This window comes from Harmonia axyridis, chromosome 2 (genome assembly GCF_914767665.1).
Source record: "Harmonia axyridis chromosome 2, icHarAxyr1.1, whole genome shotgun sequence".
NCBI classification, from domain to species: domain Eukaryota; kingdom Metazoa; phylum Arthropoda; class Insecta; order Coleoptera; family Coccinellidae; genus Harmonia; species Harmonia axyridis.
In genome coordinates this window covers 27,088,312-27,109,105 of record NC_059502.1, presented here as the reverse complement: position 1 = coordinate 27,109,105, position 20,794 = coordinate 27,088,312, and the positions used below count along the sequence as shown (strand labels likewise).

General features: G+C 33.9%; 1 protein-coding gene across 5 annotated transcripts in view; it reads left to right on the top strand.

Moving 5' to 3' along the window:
• Positions 1-20,794, top strand: part of LOC123671920 — a 197,521-nt gene that overhangs the window by 139,985 nt on the left and 36,742 nt on the right. For 4 of the 5 annotated variants that reach the window (XM_045605809.1, XM_045605811.1, XM_045605813.1 and 1 more), the window contains 3 exons: positions 5,612-5,962; positions 8,210-8,647; positions 18,182-19,028. In XM_045605809.1, coding sequence (XP_045461765.1) covers positions 5,705-5,962; positions 8,210-8,647; positions 18,182-19,028 — 1,543 coding nt within the window. In that variant the 5' untranslated portion in view covers positions 5,612-5,704. The remainder of the gene's footprint in view (positions 1-5,611; positions 5,963-8,209; positions 8,648-18,181; positions 19,029-20,794) is intronic. The other variant, XM_045605814.1, reaches the window with a different exon arrangement.

The window sequence follows — 20,794 nt, the reverse complement described above, 5'->3', positions numbered from 1 at the left end:
GCTAAAGTCCTCCGCTATAGAAATGGGAAGTTTATTTTCCTGAGTTCACTGAGTGCCAAACTGACGATTCTATCAGTGATCTCAGCATCAAACAACGTAATCCTTAAAAAAAAATAATTTTGGTCGAGTACGTCTCGCCAAATATGGTATAATCAAAATGTACTCGGATAATTCATACGTGTTTATTTTTTGTTTAGTAAATTACTTATATACAGGGTGAGTCTTTGACTTGTACATATATTTTAACCGAAGATTCTTGAGGTCAAAAGAAACACTTTTTTCATTTACCATTTTTTCCGATTCGGCCCTGTTAAAAAGATATAGCCATTTTAAATTTTCATAATGAGCTAATTCACCCCTGGTAACCGGAACACTGAAGTTTTCGCAAGTATAAGATATACAATTTGAACTTTGGAAATAAGCTACTAGATTGGAAAATCATCATAAACTCACTTTAACATTCCATTTGTTGAACAAAGTATTATTTATAATACAATAAATGAGTTATCCCAATTTCATTGACGATAAAGATTAAATGTTTTTCTGTTGATTTTCTATTTCATTTTCGATAATCACAACGAATTGAGCTCGCTACCACCCATATTAGCTTAGCTCTGATATTCATAATTTATATCCATTCATTTATTATATCGCATTTATAATATATCGTTGTTTATTTCATTACGTACAATTTAACCTCACATTCTCAAATAAATAATATTCATCTGAGTTCTAACACAGACTAACTAGTAATCTGTGCTAGTAGTCTGTGGTTTTAAGTTTGAACCTCAAATTTCGAGTGTTGTAAATTTAAACACAGCAGTTCGAATAATCTATGTTCTAACCTAAAATATTTATTTACAGTGAGATTACACTGTTGTTTTTATTATGATATTTTATTTGATATTATGGTTAGCATGAAATGAAAATCATCGAAGATTTGAAGAATCCAACAGAATATTGAAGTTCCATACATATTTTCGAGAAATTTGAAAACAATTTCCAAAATAATTGTGTGGATACAAAATTAATAAGTGTGCATCCTGATAGAAAGTAATTCCTTTATGAAATGAAGCATTTGATTTGCTCCAACTATCTCATAAAAATAAAAATAATGATCTGCTTCAATATTTTTGGAGCCATCAGTGTGAAAATATGGAAATGAAGTTTTATGGCTCTGTAATCAATGGAAAATGTTAGACTCCACTTGTAATCAAATTTGTTCTATAATATGTACCTACATTATAGTCAACTCTACTACTTGATTCATCTTGATTTTGCCATTGAAAATAAATGAGAAGTATTCAATATAAATATCCACAGTTGAATATCCTGTTTCTTTCAACTCACCCATTTGTTTTCATATTAAAACAATTATGGCACTCTTGGAAGTATGTCAATCATATGCTCTAGGATGAATTTATGGAATAGCAAAAGAATAAAAGTATTTTATCTCAATCACATGAAAATTTGTCTAGTATGTACTTAGTGGTATGTTTCGGTGTGAGTTTGAATGACCCTCGAAGAATACAGTATTGTTCGATAGCAGCAGTCTTTAGTGGGATATTGACTGTTGTCATTATAATGGGACTATTTTGTGAAAACTTTTTTAAACATGGGCTTTATGGGAAATCTGGACTTTTCAAAATAGAATGTTGATTTTAATGAAGTATCTTCTTATTATAAGAGCTGTGTCAAAGCTCAGTAATTTGTAATCAAATAGAAGAGTTGAGGTGAGCTCATTCAAATAACTTCATTTTCAAACTAAGTTGGCTAGTACTTCAATTCTAAAATCTGAGACATGACATAGTAAATATTCATTTCTGTGGATTTTTTTCCACAACAGAACAGAGTTGCATTTAGCCAAAGTACCCAATTTTTCGAATTTCACAGATAATTTTTTTTTTTTAAGATCAAGTTACTCGAAAACGGCGCTTTGTAGGAGAAAATATGAAGAATACTTTTATTTTTCAAATTAGCCAAATATTGTTCAATGAACGTTCAAATTACTTTTAAGAGTTGGGTTCTTCGAATTTTTGGTATTTTTATGTGATGTAATGTTCATAATGAAGAAACTGAAAGATGTGTAGGGAATCTTGTATTCGGAGAAGATGTATCACATCAAGGAAAAGCTATATTCCAAAAATCATTTCCTTCAATAGAACCATTTACGAGATATAGCTGAAAATCACATTTTTTCATCGATTTTCAACAGCCTGTATCTTTGTAACCGGGCCGAATCGGAAAAAACTGTAAAGGAAAAAAGTGTTTCTTTTGACCTCAGGAATCTTCGGTTGAAATATATGTACAAGTCAAAGACTCACCCTGTATATGAACAATTGTTCATATATTAAAGTGTTCGATCAACGTTTCTGTTGATATCATTATGAAACAGTATTTGTACGTTTAAAAACAACTTTCAATATTGATTAATAATAATGAAATATATGTACCTACTATATCAAACCGCCTTATATGCTCCTTAGTTATTTGTAAATTATCAAGCAATGTTATTTCCTCATTGTCTCAGAAGCTTTCAACCAATTTTCATCTATCATATTGATAGGTCACTTTTTAATTTTGCTCAAAGAAATATTCATAAAATCCAGTAATTTTATTACATGTACCACCTTGTACGAAATTTGAATTACTGTTATGTTTGTTATAAAGAACAAAATCTGTGATATGAAGAACTATTTTGAGTAACCCGGAAGTAAAAGAATGATATTTCTTTATATTTATTTGTAACGTAGTAACTCTTTGCTAGTCCAGCAAAGTCTCCCATAAAACGCTGAAATTGTCAGTTAGAATACTGAAGCCTAGCAGCGCAGAGCGCGTTTAGGACTTGAATAGGTAATCACTTAAGATAACAGCTTGCTTCAAGCTTTAAGTTCATTTCCTTCAGGTAAAGTCCTCCGCTATAAAAATGGGAAGTTTATTTTCCTGAGTTAACTAAGTGCCAAACTGAAGATTCTCTCAGTGATCTCAGCCTCAAACAACGCAATACTTTCAAAAAAATAGTTTTGGTCGAGAATGTCTCGCCAAATATGGTATAATCAAAATGTACTCGAATAATTCATACGTGTTTATTTATTGTTTAGTAAAATATATGAACAATCGTTTATATATTTGAGTGTTCTATCAACGTTCTTGTTGTTATAAAACAGTATTTTCACGTTCAAAAACAACTTTCAATATTGATTAATGATAAATTTGTGTACCTACTATATCAAATCGTAGAAAATATTTATATATTTATTTACCGCGACATATTTACTAATAATGAACGGTTGGTTACCCAATAATTACACAACGTGATATGAACGTTCCTGTGCCCATTGGGAACCGTATGAAATGTCCCCCTACAAACCAAAGTTCACTTATTTTTGCAATTTTTCTGATTCTGCATGAAGGCCAAGGTAATGAAGGTGGTTCCTTTTCGAATTGAAACACTGTATGAGATAATTGCATCAAACAACCGAAACTTCCTCACCCTGTGGAAAAGTAGTTATTAACTCAAATTTTCTTCTCCCATCACGATGTTTCATCCGTCTTAGGTGAGAACTCCCAAAAAATATGTCAAAGATAAATATAATGAGTGATGAAGGATTAAATTTAACGATTTTTTGAATGGAGAACATTTTGGTTTATTATTATCCCCAATAAACCTTCTGGAATCAATCGAGGAATAAAAAAAATTATCCCAACCTGTAATTTCAACATTTTATGTCGTAGAATAAAGAGAATTCAAAACCGAATTAAAAAGTATCCCTAAATAAAAATATTCGACATATCACACTCGGTTATTGTGAGGATAAAAGGGAGAATGTTTTCAATGCTCAAAAACATTCACCGTTGATTAGTTGATTTTAATTCATTTATTTATTTCTAATTTTATAATTGTTATTTTATTATTTCGTCTCCATATTAATACATTCATTCATTCAATATCAAAAAATTAAAGCCGAAACTAATGAAATTTCGAAGAGTAAACGTAGGTACATTTAGTTGGTCAATGAATCCCCTCTTTCACCTAGTATTTCTTCCGATAAAATCATCATATTCACGCACTTACATTCGAAAAGCGTTAACATCACAAAGTACAGTAAAAGTCAATGACGCGGATGACCTGTGTTCAAATCCACTGGCACCCATAGTTTTCATTAATTTTTTCAATCGCCCATTTTATGATCTGGGATATTTACAACTGAATAATAAACCGTCAAAAACCGAGCAGAATTTGTCATGGTGAAATCCAACCTCCATTGATGGAGAAGACACACTAAGAAGAAGATAGTTATTTTCCTAACAAGTGTGGAAAGTGATACTTTTCCGCAAGAGACTGCAGTTGACCAAACGTCATGAGGCGAAGTTTGGTCAAGCTGTCGAGTGTGGAAAAGACACTTTCCACATGAGTTAGGAATAATATTTTCCTTACTAGCTTAAATGAAACAGTTTCACGGAGAGTTTTCATCTCGATACCGACTGACGTTATAAGAAATTATATTTTGGTGCGCTCAGCCACATAGAGAAACGTTGAATTTTATGATTAGCGTATAGATAGATATATGCCAAAATTTTATAATTGATGCGACTCTTTAATATTTGCGTGCGGAAAAAACCCTTCCTTTTCACTTTCCACGCGCATATGCATGCGGAAAGTGAAAAGGAAGGGTTTTTTCCGCACGCAAATATTAAAGAGTCGCATCAATTATAAAATTTTGGCATATATCTATCTATACGCTAATCATAAAATTCAACGTTTCTCTATGCGGCTGAGCGCACCAAAATATAATTTCTTATAACGTCAGTCGGTATCGAGATGAAAACTCTCCGTGAAACTGTTTTTTCCGCACGAATTTGGAAAACTAGTACTTTCCAAACGTCAATGCGTGTGGAAAGAAATGCTTTCGAAACGCTAGTAGGAAAAAATATATTGTGTAACAAGTGAGGAAAGTCCAACTTTTCTCCACACTATGCTTTTCCTACAACTGCACAAATTTCAATATTTTAAGTAATGTAGGTACCTAACTCAATTCAAAATAGCCTTCGTTGACAGTATATGCTCATTTCTTGCGTTTCCATAGAAACTACTCCTCATAATCCCAATTTCATTGCTCTACCAAGCGAGGTGTGGGCAAAGTGCCGTGTGGAATAATATTTCTCACAGTATGAGCAATACATAGTTCTGAAATTGAGTAAGCTATGAAGAATACGCTACTTTTCATAGCAGTCGTAGGAAAAGTCCTTTTCTCGCTCGAGTGTTTGCGGCACTTGCCTTTCAGCCTCGTGCCACAAACTTCCACACTCGCGAGAAAAGTTGGACTTTCCCCACTTGTTGCACAATGTACTATTTGGTGCGCTCAGCACCATAGAGAAACGTTTGAATTTTATGATTGGCGCATAGAGATATTCCAAAATTCAATGATTGGTGCAACTCTTTAATATTTGCGTGCGGAAAAAAACCTTGTTGTTCACTTTCCGCATGCATTTCCGCACGAATTTGGAAAAGTAGTACTTTCCAAACGTCAATGCGTGCGGAAATAAATACTTTCGAAACGCTAGTAGGAAAAATAATGAACCGTAAATAAACAGTATTTTGTTATTACAGATGAAGATGGAACAACCACTGAGGCTGGCTGAAGGTACCGGCGGATGAGACCAGGGTACCCAATTCGCCTGCCGTGGTGCAGCCTTCCATCTAATGGATAGAGATGGCGATGGGGTGGCCGTGCGGTGGAGCAATGTGCGCAACGACGACGACGATCTCGACGTCGACGACGTGCACCATGCCACCACTGGCTTCTCGCCACCCCATCAGATGCCTCAATTGCCTCTTCATCTACAGCAGCGCAACTACTCTAGGTCCATGTCATCTCTACCACCGGAACCCTTCATGATTATGCGCAATAAGGCGCTCAACAGGAGAGTTTGCATAAACGTTGGTGGAGTTAAACATGAAGTGAGTATCTGCACACTATTTAACGCATCTAGCGCTATTTCCGTGGGAGGGCTCTTAAAACTAGAACCAATCTCAGTTTATCCTATAGCTATATGGATTAGAATTATTTGGCGAGCTATAGTTTCGACTATACATATTTATGTTGAGGTAGATTGAACATATAACAGTCTTAATTATTATGTTCATTATTATAGAAGGTAAATCTGTAGTACTGGGTGCGCTAAGGATCTCAAAGATTTAAATTATGCAGTGTTCTGGTCTCTGGAGAGCAGCGTACGATGATGTCGTCACAAGAGAGGGACGTTCTGTAACCGATACACAGAGGGCAAACGGTCGTCATCTTCGAGCGTTCCTGAAAAAGAAACAATTTCGTCTAGTTTGCACAAAATGTAAACAAAAGGCTCTACAATGAGTAGAATGAGGAAGGGCACATATTTCTCATCCAGAACATCCAAAAACAGATTATCTCGATGCAACTACATAAGATCCTAGTTGTCCAGGGATTATCCTCTAAGGAGTAAAAGCAAATGGTGATGTTTGCCAGGTGATCTTTCAACAAGTTCCTCCAACTGCCATTTTGAGAACGAGCGATGAACCTCAAAGCTGAAGTGCCGTTACTGAACAATTCATCGAAGACCCTTACTCTGCCCGGAAGACACAGTTTGGTGTACTGTCTTATGTATAGACATCCTTACATCTTCGAAGGTGGCGGCGTCATCGGTACTGAGATTAGCTGGAGAACTACACACATCGTCAAATGTCTTGGACCACTCTATCAATTCTCAAGTTGTTGAATGTAACATAACGATTTTTGTGGGTAGAATTTTCACTATCTTATCACTCAAATGAAAACAATAAACCAGCAAAAAATTTTTCTTGTTCGGTTGAATACAGGTGTATCCGAAGTAAATCAGTTTTCAGCGAATAACGAGAGTTGTAATATTGAGAATATTCCGTCGAAAATGCCGGGACATCCAATTTCTCAGTTTGACCGGACAAGAATAGTAGCCCTTCATCAAGAAGCTTTTTTACTCGAAGGAATGAAACGGTATCTGTAACAGCTCTTTGAAGTAATTTTTTGAGGAGCTATAAGGAGACGGTTGCATTCTCTTCAAAGTAATTTTTTGAGAACCCATAGACGGGTAGTATCAATCAGTACTATAAGGAGACGGTAGCTTTCCTCAAATTTGAGGGCAAGAAGACCTTTAATAATACCTCGGTTATCACCTGGACATGGAGGCAATAGGCAATGGGCAACACCACCAAGACTGGCTTAATGGCGCAATGTACTTTTTTCGGATGACTACGATTCGGTTTACAAAGTGATAGTCGACGAGAAAGAGTTTGGAGAGGTCCAGGCTGACTAGAGTGACTCAGTATCGCCCGAGAAGATGTGCCCTTGCAAGGCAGATCAATGATGTACTGGGGGTATAATGTTCGGTCGCTGTCCCCTCCCATTATCATTGAACGAACAATGATTGGTGCCATCTACGTAGAAAACATCATTGAACCAATCATTGTTCCTCTGCGCAACGAATTTGGGGATAATATCATTTATCAGGATGATAACGCCCCACCACCCCGCTCACGTAGGGTTCAAAACATTCTTCAAGAGAAAAAATCCAGTGAACGAACTGGCCAGCAAACTCACCAGACATGAATCTAATTAAGCACGTATGGGATTACTTAGGAAGAGCAATATCCAATCGCCAAAACTCGCCTTCAACATTTCAGGAATTGAGTTTTGCCCTTCAGGAAGAATGGAACGATATGCCGATATGCTCCGAGCTTTCCAGAATTAATACCCTATGAATTTCTGTTGATATAACTCTAAGCTAATGTTCTCCAAGCCCGCCAATCTGAGGAAAAATATGCGAAACTTTTATGTAAAGGCTCATTTTCTTGGTAACTATCACGATAGTACTATCGTGACAGTGCGACAGCACTCTCGCTATATCATGATAGTAACTATTAAGTTGTTTATATGATTATAGTTCCTGCGATAGTAACTATCACTATCATCTAGAGATTCAAGGCTTGACTTGATATTCAAGCTACTTGACTTGATATTCAAGCTACTTGACTTGATATTCAAGCTACTTGATTTGAAATCAAGTCAAATAGTTGGTTAAAATATCAAGCTACTTGGCTTGATGAATCTCCACTATCATCGTGCCTATACTCCTGGAATTAAAAAGTTCATATCTTTTATGATCCTCTAATATTAGATTCTTTCTTAACTTTCAGGTACTCTGGAGAACCCTTGACCGTTTACCTCATACTCGTCTGGGTCGATTAAGAGACTGCAACACACACGAAGCCTTAGGAGAACTATGCGACGATTATTCTCTCATTGACAACGAGTATTTTTTTGATCGACACCCCAAATCATTTAGCTCCATCCTTAATTTTTATCGAACCGGTAAACTGCACCTCGTCGATGAGATGTGTGTGCTAGCCTTTAGTGATGACCTCGAGTACTGGGGTGTCGATGAGTTGTACCTGGAGTCGTGCTGTCAGCACAAGTACCACCAGAGGAAGGAGCATGTTCACGAGGAGATGAGAAAAGAGGCTGAGTCCCTTCGACAGAGGGACGAGGAGGAGTTTGGAGAAGATAAGTGTTCTCAGTATCAAAAATGGCTGTGGGATATGTTAGAGAAACCGACTACATCGATAGCTGCCAGGGTGAGTTAACAGGAAATTCGTTGGGAAGCTAAGCTGGTAGTTTTTCTATTTCATATGATACGATATGATAATCGTCTAAATTTGATGATAATCTCTTTAATTTGAACCTCCCAAAAAGCTCTTCCTATTCGTTTTAGAGCGATTGTCTCATGCACCTATCATTTTGATACAATGTTTGTATTTTGGTTGGGGCCAGTTTCATAATACATCCGATGAGGTTCCCCTTGGCGCGTTTCATTAAAAAGTCGCCTTCAAATGGATTTCGAAAGTACCTCCGGATTCATGAACATAATCCGACCGTCTTTCAGAGAAAGTTTTCTTTCATTCGTAAGTGTTGAATTTCCTAGGGTTGGCTACTCTGAGAACAAGCGATTTATTGTCCGCATTTGGTAATATTTTATAGATATTGAAATTTGTTGAATTGAAAATGAAATTGAATTGAAATTTTCTGTATAAAATGAATGTAAATGAAGGTCCTCACTTTCAAATATGATAATTTCGACAAAAAAGGTTTGTGTGGTAGAGAAAAACGTGTGATGGAAATTGGTTTATGAAAAACATTTCATTTTTAAAGGAAACTTTTCATGGAAAATGGAACTTTACTTTCGTTCATGAAACTGGCCCTTAGTATTCTGGAGTTCCGGCCGTAAATCCATAAACGCGAAGCCTTTGACAGGGGAGTTCTAGAAAGTTTGTGCAAAATTTCGTGAAGATTATTCGACTAAAAGATTTGAAAGAATTCATCCCCAAAAAGTTAGATTCTATTCGATAATTAATTCTTGATAAAAGGAAACTGCATTCTGATTTAATATACAACTTCAAGACTCACCCAGTATAATGTGAATGAATAATACTCAAAATATTTGTTATTCATTATAACCAATCAACAGTTTACAAAGGTTTCTCACCTAACTCATTTTTCGTCAATTTTTTCAACGACCAAATTTTTCGTTACCAGGGAGAAGTCCGAATCATGCAATGAAACAAAATTTAGATTCTTACTTTCTTTTCTTTGCTTCTTTCCTCTTTCAAATCGAAATCTGCTGAAACAAAACTAGTGCCTGCATTCTAACGAAAACTTTTTTAGGAAATGAAGAACGAATTTGGAATTTTTTAAATAATTTTGTCATTCATAAATTTCGAGTTCGAAAGTTGCAGGCAATGTATATGTAAGGTTATTTTCTTCATATACAAACTTTCAAATTGTACTAATTCTTATTCAACTTCTAATGCTGCTGTATACGATGTTTTTGTTTTGCCCTTTTCATATATATCATATACTTGTTTGCTGAAACTAATCCAAAATTCGAATTAAACTTGGTCAACGTAAAAAAAAATGACAAAAAATGAAATGAGGAGAGAAATTTTTCAAAAAACAAAAAAACACGAAAATCTCAGAAACTGTTGATTTTCAACGGCTCAATCGACAGCAAATGAGCAATACTACCACATCCTTTAAGATTCACGTTTAATTTGGAAACACCCTGTATATAACTCATAAAATCAGAGAATCATGCTAAAGATGTTCGTTCCTTCACTTTTCGATCTGTATTGACACCGAGACGAGAAAGGATAGTTCATAATTTTCATTTATAAAAACGATGCTTTACCTACACTTGTCAAGTTTTATCAATATCTACTAAAATTTATTGAGTGATTTATAAAATTATTTCCAATAAAAACTATTCATAATTCACAAATGTTCCCCATATTTCATTGTTCCTTGTATTAAAAGTCATATAAATCGAAAAACTGCCTGCCTGAATTTTCAAGCGAATTGAACAAAATCATTAGAATAAGTTAACTACTGTGTATGTAAATAACTTCGTGTCGAATTGCTCTTATTTTTCAGTGGCATAATTTCTTCTTGTACTAATCAGAATGAATTGAGATAACAAAACGTCTGTAGAGTATGCTATTAAAATAATTATCTATGGACAAAAAGGGGATATTTTTACAAATATCGAGTGTATTTTCAATTCATATATTTTTGACTTGTTCGAACTGATTTCATTCCACTCGAATTTTTAGAGAATATCCGCATTTGTCCACCACCTATCCGAATATATTCAAAGTAGGTACGAAACTATTATCATTAATGCTAGTAATATTCGAGACAGTAGTTAAACTGCATCGTTTCAGCTATAACCATAGACTTAGATGTCATTTTTAGCACCACTTTCTGATTATTGCAATCGGTAAAGTGGTCGTATCTATAAATAATAGACCAAACTTGGTCGGTTATTGAGGAATATTCGATTTATATCATGGGAAAATTTACAATGTGGATATATTCGGAAATAACCCTCTAGTTTAACCTAATCATAGAGTTCACTAGTCCTGATTTTGTAAATTAGTTTAATGACACATTTAGAGTTGTTGTTGATTGAAATATGGTTTGCATCCTTAGTTTTCAATGAAAAAATAACTTCAGAAAGATAATATAAGAATTAAAAAGTAAAAGCAACTCTAATACTGCCATTTCTTCATTGTTACGAAGAAGATACCTTCAATGAAAATCAGAGAATGAAGACTATCCGAAAATAATTCTCATAAGTACCTACTTAGATTTCTTCCGAAAAAAATTAGTTTCGCACTTGACATTTCAATTCCTACTTGCAACACATATATTCTTGTTTCGACATAAATTCTCGACTTTTCACTCCTTAGTTCCTCGATTTATTAAAAACTAGCTAAGCAAGTGTTATTTTTCGACCGAAGCAGTAGCATTTTGCTGATTACTATGGCAGTATAAGCAATCACTTACGAGTCACATAATTTCATGAATTGTATTAGAACAATTATAATAAATCAGCAATATATTTTCATTGAGGGTATTTTCTGGATATATGTCAATTATAATAATTCTTTATGTAAAATACAAAATTTACTTCTTAATCTTTCGCTTCTGCAAGCTTTACCGTATAGCTTGATGTTCAAATTGTTTAGAATTACCTATATCATCGTAGAACTTACAACTAGATTTGATATCGAATTCTTTAGGTAGATTTAGATATATTAGATTCCTAAAAATTTATTTGAAAGTGAAAACATCGAGATAAAATATTCATTAACATGTGAATGTGAAATTCGCATTCAATTAAGAAGAATGAAAAAATATGAACGGAAAATAATAACAAAATAAAATTATGAGATTTAGAGGTAGAACAATTTGAACACCAGCGTTTCCTCATTTGAGCTCAGACTGTTCTAGATGTGATAAGCCAGAAGAAGATGGGAATTTTGAAATTCCCGCCATCTTAAGCACTGTCTGCTTGTCTGTCTGTGTTTTTGTGATAGCGATGGGCGTACGCGATAACTAGATACGAACGCAATACGGGTCCGAAATGCCGAAATCTCTCAATTTGCTCTAATCTGGTTCCATCAAGCGTTTAATTTTTTTAAGATATATATGTGGAATTGATCATTTGACTTGGCGATGTTTGGAATTCTTTTCTATGAATATCAGTGATTACCGCTTACGTATTGCAAAGGATATCTCTGAAAGAGCAGTCGAATATTCGCTGATAAATTCGTTTGTTTTTGATCACCTAAAATCCTGGAATAAAAAAATAATTATTTTTTGGAATTTTCCCTTTGTTGAAGAACAATGATAGCCATAATAAATTTTAAAGATGAAAATCCGAGATACGCATTTAGGAAATTGATTCTTAAGATTCATTAGTTCTTCGAAAACTACTGAATAACACCAACTTTATTTTCGGAACATGCGTATTGAAAGTACAATCGAAAGGAGTTCCCATTTTCTGTGAGTAAGCTCATGAGCACTAGACAGGTCAAAAACATACAAAAGAATCTCATACTTAATATATTACAAATCATTCTTTAAGTACAATGAGAAATTTTTATTCGAAATTTTTCAATTTATCAGAAAACATTTTTTATTTTGTTATGCTAAAGATTTTTCGAATCAATTATTTCAACAGAACACAGTCTGAAAAATTTATTTTCATCATAATACTTTTGGGTTATAATTATTATTGATAATCTGAAAAAACAATATTATAATGTAGAAAGTGAATTTTTTTTTTGAATTTCTAAAAGCATATACCTGTTCTAGCAATGAATATTCTCATTCCAATATACTTCATATAGAGGTAATAAGTTTTAATATTATTAGTATTGGAAGAATTGAATCAGTTTAAAATCATTCGAGACAATGAACTAAAGAATAATGAAAAGTAAGAAACAAAAACACTTTTCTCCTGAACATTCAGCCTTGACAAATTACAAAATCTTATCAATAACGATGGAAGAAGAAGAAGAAAAAAGTTAATTTTTTACCTAATAAACATAAATGATATGCGAATTTCAAACCACTATAGTATAATTCAAAATAATCGTAAATTATTATTATTCACTGACAAATGGCGTATTATTTTCAAAACACATGACTAAAAGATATCCATCAGCCAGAATGTACCTAATGAATGTGAACTACGAACCTAATGAAATTTATCAGATGATGCAGGTTGATGCAGAAATAATTGAGATGCACAATGACAGAACCAATGAATACTGAAAATTATAATGTGGATATTCTTCAATTCAACACTCCCAGTACAAAAAATTCGAATCGATATTATTTGTTTTCATCTTTGGATAGTGAATGTCGAAATCAATAATGCAGCTGATATCAAAAAAATCCTCACAATTGAGAAAATTAAAACAATATATGGAGCAATAAAAATAACGAATTTGCGTCCTCCACATGGTGTATGAATTTGTAACAAAAGAATTCTTGTGAAATTACGTACAGGGTGTCCTAAAGGAAATTTTTTCTCCCCCTCAGAACTCGAAAACGAATAATTTTCGAAGATTTAAAAAAAAAACAGGTTAACTTCATTTTTGAGGGGGACATATTTTCATCATGAGTTTGTTCCGAAAAAACCACCTCCATGAAGGTGTCATCAAACACAACATATAACACATAACTTCATTTTTGAGGGGGACATATTTCCATCATGAGTTTGTTCCGAAAAAACCACCTCCATGAAGGTGTCATCAAACCCAACATTTTTTTGAGAGAGAAGAATTGTTAGTTTGAAAGTTATTTATTTTCTGTGCACAACCCAGTTAACATTGTCAAAATCGGTTCAATATTCATGAAATAATGTAATATTGAACTTACCGTCAAAAGGTGACGTTGAACACAGAGTTAAACCTCCCAACTCAAGAACCTAAGAGTTTTGAAGAATTCGAAAATAATGATCAAGTTCTGTAATAGGGAGCAAGAATTCAATGTCATCATTGGAATTCTTTCTCCCTAATATAAAACTTGAAAATTATTTTTTATTCTTGAGTTTGGGCGTGTCAATTGTCTGTTCAACATTACCTTTTGACGGTAAGTTGAATATCATATTATTTCATGAATAGTGGAACGATTTTGAAAATTTCAAATGAGTTATGCACAAAACATAAATTATTTTGAAAGTAGCTTACACTCGACGTCATTTCTTTCTTTAAAAATAGTTGGGGGTTGATGCCATGGGGGGAGATTTTTCAGAACAAACTAGTGATGGAAATACATCCCCCTCAAAATAGAAGTTGAAATGTTTTTTTTTAATACTCGAAAATTCTTCATTTCTCAGTTCTAGGAGAGGGGGGTCAAATTCTCGTTGGGACACCCTGTATAAAAAACATAAACCAAGACGAATTAAGCGAGACCTTTGAAAACCCAAATTTTTCATTGCTTATTTATCAGAGCAGTATCACCTCATTGTTCAGCTGTTTTTGGTAGAATCATTTGGCAGCTCTACTAATCAGTATACATTATTTCTGCATTGAATACCCAATAATTCTCATCACCAATATTTTTGTATGAATTGTAGATTCGTAGGCTAGACTAGCAATAAAGTAGAAATTTTCTATGCAGAAATAATCCAAATTGCGCATCCCATCATTTCAAGTGAAGCAAACGCTGCTCCCTTTAGATCGTCCTCGCCAAGTCATTTGTCATTTGAATTAATCAAGAAATATAATTAACATGGTGGTCGCTTATAGACGCTTCATTGGCAACCGTTTTAGACAAATTCCGATTGATTAGAGGGCTCGTGCTATTGTACATTGCTTCCTATTTCAGAACCTACCTGTACTCTCCAACTCTAACATGTCGACCTCATGTTGCTAAAACCTTTTTTCCTCAAACCAAGCCTAACAAGCTTTACACTTAACATTCTCCATAAGAATCAGGCCAAAATTGAATGCTTACTAGCTGAAAAATTCTGTTGGTCTCAACCAAAATCATTATTATTAATCAATTCATGAATTCTAAATCGAATATAAATGACATACAATTTCATTATTGAAAGATTCATTTTTAGATGTGTTAGGTATTAACACATTTTTTACTGAGTGATACAAAATTTAATGGAAACTTCACGAATCAACAAAATATCCCTTATTTGACCAGTTATAAGGTTACCAAGTCTGAAGAAAAAGAAGATAAAATAAGAGTTGAATCATATGATAAAACATTCCAAAGTTCAAATTCAATGCACTCTCCACATCTTTGGTAATGAATTCATTAATTAAATTAACATCTAGCAGATCATTCGTGGTAGTTTGAATTTTCAAAACCAATTCGTCTCTGTTTTGAAATGGAATAAATAAATTTTACTTAGCTTTGTGATATACATATATCTGATCACAGTAATTAATTGGTTTAATATTCAGAAAACTTCGACGCCATAAATCTAGACGAATCTATGGAGTCTTCAATATCATGATAGGATCCAGTGAAAAACTCCAAATTTCTCATGATATTTAGATAGGCTCGCAAATACTCTGCATATGGAAAAATTATCGGAAGATTGTCTTTTTGTGAAACAAATTAATTAAAGTTATTTGTTCTCGGGAAATTTATTTATTTATTCATTTTACAAGGAATACAAACCGGTTTTTTCCATAAATAGTATTCACAGATGAACTTATTAATCGAAATCACCAGTTCCAAACTAAGTAACCATTTCTATATAAAAAACAACCAACAAAAACAAAAAAAAAATACATGAATACAAAAAGTCTTTTCAGAAACAATTTCGAATTCAAAATATTATCATGAAGAATGTCTTCTCGAAGGTACGGAGCATTCGAAGCATTGGTTCTCCTCAAAGAAATGAAAAAAAAAGTTCTGACATTAAATGTTAAGATAATGTCAGAGATAACTCCCGAAGATGTCAGACACTAACTGGCGAAAAGTCGAGAATAAAAGACGACGGCCAACATTCCTAAGAGGCCGCGAAAGCCTAAAACAATTCAAATTGATTGAACATTCCAAAAAAATTTCGGAGTATTCTTACGAATTCTTCAGAGTGCTCAATCTACTTTTTGATTGACTAAGTTGAGTCCTGTATATCAATTGGAACAAAATTTTGACTTGGTTCAACTTCTATTTTATCTGAAAAATATTGGTCTACTAAAAATACGGAAGCAAAAAGATCTGGTAATTCTACAGGGTGTAGAATTATAAATATTTCCACTATAGAATTTTGAGCCCGAAATATGATTTAACCAAAATCAACTAAATTAAATGTTCTTCCTGTCTGGGCATTTGATTTATTTCAAAATTTATAATTAATTTGTGACCCGTACACTAAAATCATTTCACTTATAATTTTAATATATCGTGTGATTTTGTCAAGTTTAATCCGAAACATTCAATGAAAAAATTTTGGATTAAGAGTTTTGAAGTTCACGTATACCAGAACCTCTTCCATTTGATTTCCTGCTGAGGTTCTCTTTGGACTTTCAAATGGAAACCCCTATTTTTATTGCTGATTCTTGTTCTTTGGCAAAAAATTATGTAAGGTTAAATCTTCATATTCTGGGTCCAAGATTCTATAGATGGAATATCATTATTACCAATTACTTATGATCCAGCCTGTATATTACATAGGTTATGAAAAGGGGGATATTGCAAACTCGTTGAATATTTATTGATTCCCGAAATTTAAATTTATTACGTTGACCGAGATTTCCAATAGGGTCTTTTCATAAAACCAGCAATATTTGCATAATACATGTTGAGCAAAATCATCATATCTTGAGGTCTGGTAGTTCAGTAAAACAAAACGCATTCGAAGAAAGTAAAAAACGAAAGACGATGCGATCGCTTAAAAAATCATTTATATTCGATTAGGTTCGTTTACTAACCATTTTGATTTGATTTGTATTCATTTTGGCCACAATTTTCTTTAAATGTCATGGCTTGTGCACTCTTCATTTATCGGTCATAAGCACCAATTCTGTGTCATTGTGGTAAAGAATGCCTGCAATCTATGTAAACCAGAAGGAACGAATCTGGATGTATGGACTCTGTGTATTACAAAAAAGTCAGAACTATCTAACTAGTTCCTGGACCTGTTCAGAACAGCATGAATAAGGATATAATAAATTGTATCAAAATAATTTTGATTCGAGCTCGCCTTCTCCAGGAAATAGTATAGAAAATTCTTAAATCCCAAATCATCTTTTCTGCATTACCACAACCGTCATCGAATCGAGCCGTGTACTAGGAATTGGTAACATTGGCGTAAGGAGGACGTGGTTATTGGGGACATTGATTAGAAGAAATGAAAAAAAATTACGTAAAATTAAAAAAAAAAGAAAATTTTGCTTTTCCGAAGTGAGGGTAAACCCCCCCAAGAGTCAACTCTAGTTACGCCACTGATTGGTAACACCCATTTCCATTTTTTCACAATGTTCTTCACAAAGGAGCATTTTGAACGATTCAAGATAGTTATTGAATATATATGGTGTTCCACAGTGGGTGTAAAAGAAGGATGGGGTAAAGAGTACCTACTATTGAACATGAGGACAAATGTCCTGGTAAAAATCGATCCTTATTGTTTTCAACACCGATGCAACTCAAAACAGCCACACTGCTCGTAGAAAATCAATTCTCAATATTCTTTGCAACTTTTGAACATTTTTGCAATAGGAATATGTACTCACAATAAACAGGAAATTTTATTTGAAAATTGAGGAAGCTGAAACTGAAAGCAAATTAAAAGAAATAAAAAAAAGCAAGCTGGTAAGGATCTATGTTTGCAGGATATTTGTTCTTCTTATAGTTCATTATTTATACTATCTAAGCCTTCCATAGGATAGCCTGTATATTGTTTCATTTTTAAACTTCACATTCGTGAGAAGACAATCCAGGGGCGTTTACTCAGAATTTTCAAACGGCGACAATTGGAAATATTTTGGGAAAAGAATAAATGAAACCTTAGTTTCCAGAACTTACATGAAATCACTGTTCGACATCCAACACTCGCGGACTAAATCTCACTTCACTACAACGATCAATCAAAAGAAAATTCACAAAGATAAATTTACAGGCAGGCCTGATCCCAATCACACATAACCTCGAAATTAGTTCTGGTTACAGGACTCTGATGTAGGTTGCCTATTTTCTAATGCATGGCTCAATTTGACGAAGGTTGTGACATTTCTGCACTTATCCTGCTTAATCCGTTTGGATAAACCCTCTGAATCTGGTAATACTTGCAGGTTATAGCCATCGTATCCATCTTGTTTATCGTTCTATCGACTATCGCTTTAACCCTGAACACTATTCCTAGTTTTCAAGTCAACGACGGTCACGGGAACATTCAAGATAATCCCCAATTAGCCATGGTAGAAGCGGTTTGCATCACGTGGTTCTCGTTGGAATATATCCTGAGGTTCAGCGCGTCCCCCAACAAGTGGAAATTCTTCAAGGGGGGTCTCAATATAATCGACTTGCTCGCCATATTGCCTTATTTCGTATCTCTCTTCCTGCTAGAAACGAACAAAAACGCCACAGATCAGTTCCAAGATGTGCGTCGTGTGGTTCAGGTTTTCAGAATTATGCGTATACTCCGAATATTGAAGCTAGCCCGACATTCCACCGGCCTGCAATCCTTGGGGTTTACCCTGAGGAACTCCTACAAAGAACTGGGACTGCTGATGCTGTTTCTCGCGATGGGGGTCTTGATCTTCTCCAGCTTGGCTTACTTCGCGGAGAAAGAGGAGCACGGTACCAAGTTTATCAGCATTCCAGAAACGTTCTGGTGGGCTGGCATTACAATGACCACAGTAGGTTACGGTGACATATACCCAACCACACCTTTAGGGAAGGTTATAGGAAGTGTATGTTGTATTTGCGGTGTACTGGTGATCGCGTTGCCCATTCCTATCATTGTTAATAACTTTGCCGAGTTCTATAAAAACCAGATGAGGCGCGAGAAGGCGCTCAAGCGAAGAGAAGCCCTGGAACGTGCCAAGAGGGAAGGGAGCATAGTTTCCTTCCATCATATCAATTTGCGTGACGCCTTCGCCAAAAGCATGGACCTCATTGATGTTATCGTAGACACAGGTAGGTTATCACGCAATTCCTGCATGTTTAAACTTGTGTGTTGGTGTGTTATCCGGATGTTGACCACGAATGATGAATTATGAATTCGGAAGGAAAAAATTTATGGTCACTTCGTTTTGGTGGCGAAAATTGTGATATTTAATGACTTCCGCTTGACATTAACTTCCCGAATGGCAGGAATAGGAAGCTTTTAATCTCCGCTTGAACATTAAGCACCGATAATCTTCACTTTATGGCGATATTAATATTTTTAAATATTTCTGAACGTGGGTATACTATAATGATTATATAGATTTTATAGGTGGGTAGATTATGAAGATGCATCTAGTTGAAATTTCATGTATTATCTTGTAGAAAGTTTTTAATGTTAGTGTTCGTCTTTTCACACAATAGTTCTTCTTAGTTTCTTCATAGATTAGATAACTTAATTATTGATTATAAAATTGAAATTAAAACATAGGAAATTTTGTCTCTGAATAAAAAAAATATTACATACACAAAGTTTCGAAAAGATCAAAAATATGTTCATAATTTTGAGATGAATTATAATATCAATACAATTCCTTCAATACATAACATATTGATTAATCGGAGAGAAATTTTTGTCAGAATAATACGGTTATTAAAATGTTTATTCAAGAAAATGCTATCCATCCTGATGATATAATATAAATGATTGATTGAAAGGTTATGATAATTCAGTCATATTAGCAGGCACTGATCTCGGAATTTGAGATACCCAGCTTATAAACTTATATAGGCTTGTACTTGAACATCCTAGAAGTTGTCTCAACACCTACATATGGTAGGTTGTCTGCGACTATTAAAATTTAAAGTCGAAGGTCACAAAACTTGGTTCTTGGACATTTTTTGCGAATATTTCGTTTGCTATGTTTTTAGCTATTTGTTGTCAGTATCAATATTGTGAAATTGAATTTCCAACAACTTTTGTTTCGGAGGTTTTTTTATAAGTTTAATGGTTTTTGAGATAAGAGGCCGGAGAGTGTTACAACAACAGCCGGAAGACAACGATGATTGAAAAGATAATTAATTTCTACTCAATTTTCTAAATTTTCGAATCTATAAATATGTGGAATCATATTTTCCAATAAAAACTTCACTAAGAATTTCTCTTTTGATTCATTTAAGTTATTAAGATAAATCACACCAGCCTTGAATTATAATTCAGATTTTTTCCTTAATTCTACAACTACACGGGCAATTAAGTTTTATTGAATGAATAGATATTTAATTAAAAAAAATTATATATCATGTAATAATTAATAAGAAATAGAATTATTAATAATTATGTATTCATCAATAATTGATAAACATTATATAGCATGTTTTCGGCCTTGAATGATGAATATTATCACGGGCCAGTTGAGACAAAATTTGGAGGGAATTCAATCTTCTACAATACTGAAATGAAGACAATAAATATCGAATAATTCATAGGAAACGGGATATTCGCAAAAAATGGTCAAAAAGTTTGTTTGTGACCTTTTATCTTAGATTTTGAGAGTCGCAGAAACTCTACGACTGAATTTCGTGTTCCATCTTCTGAGGAAAAAGCTACCGAATACAGTTCAATTTAAATCTTGGTGCAATTAGTTCTTTCGTAAAATTTCACTTTCTCGTTTGAATTCAACACATAGATTCACTAGACTTCTCTTTGATTCAAAAAACCATGTTCGTTTTCAATATTTTCACACGGCATTTGAGAGCATTCGATGAGCCTCAGCCGTAGATTTCTTCATATCAAA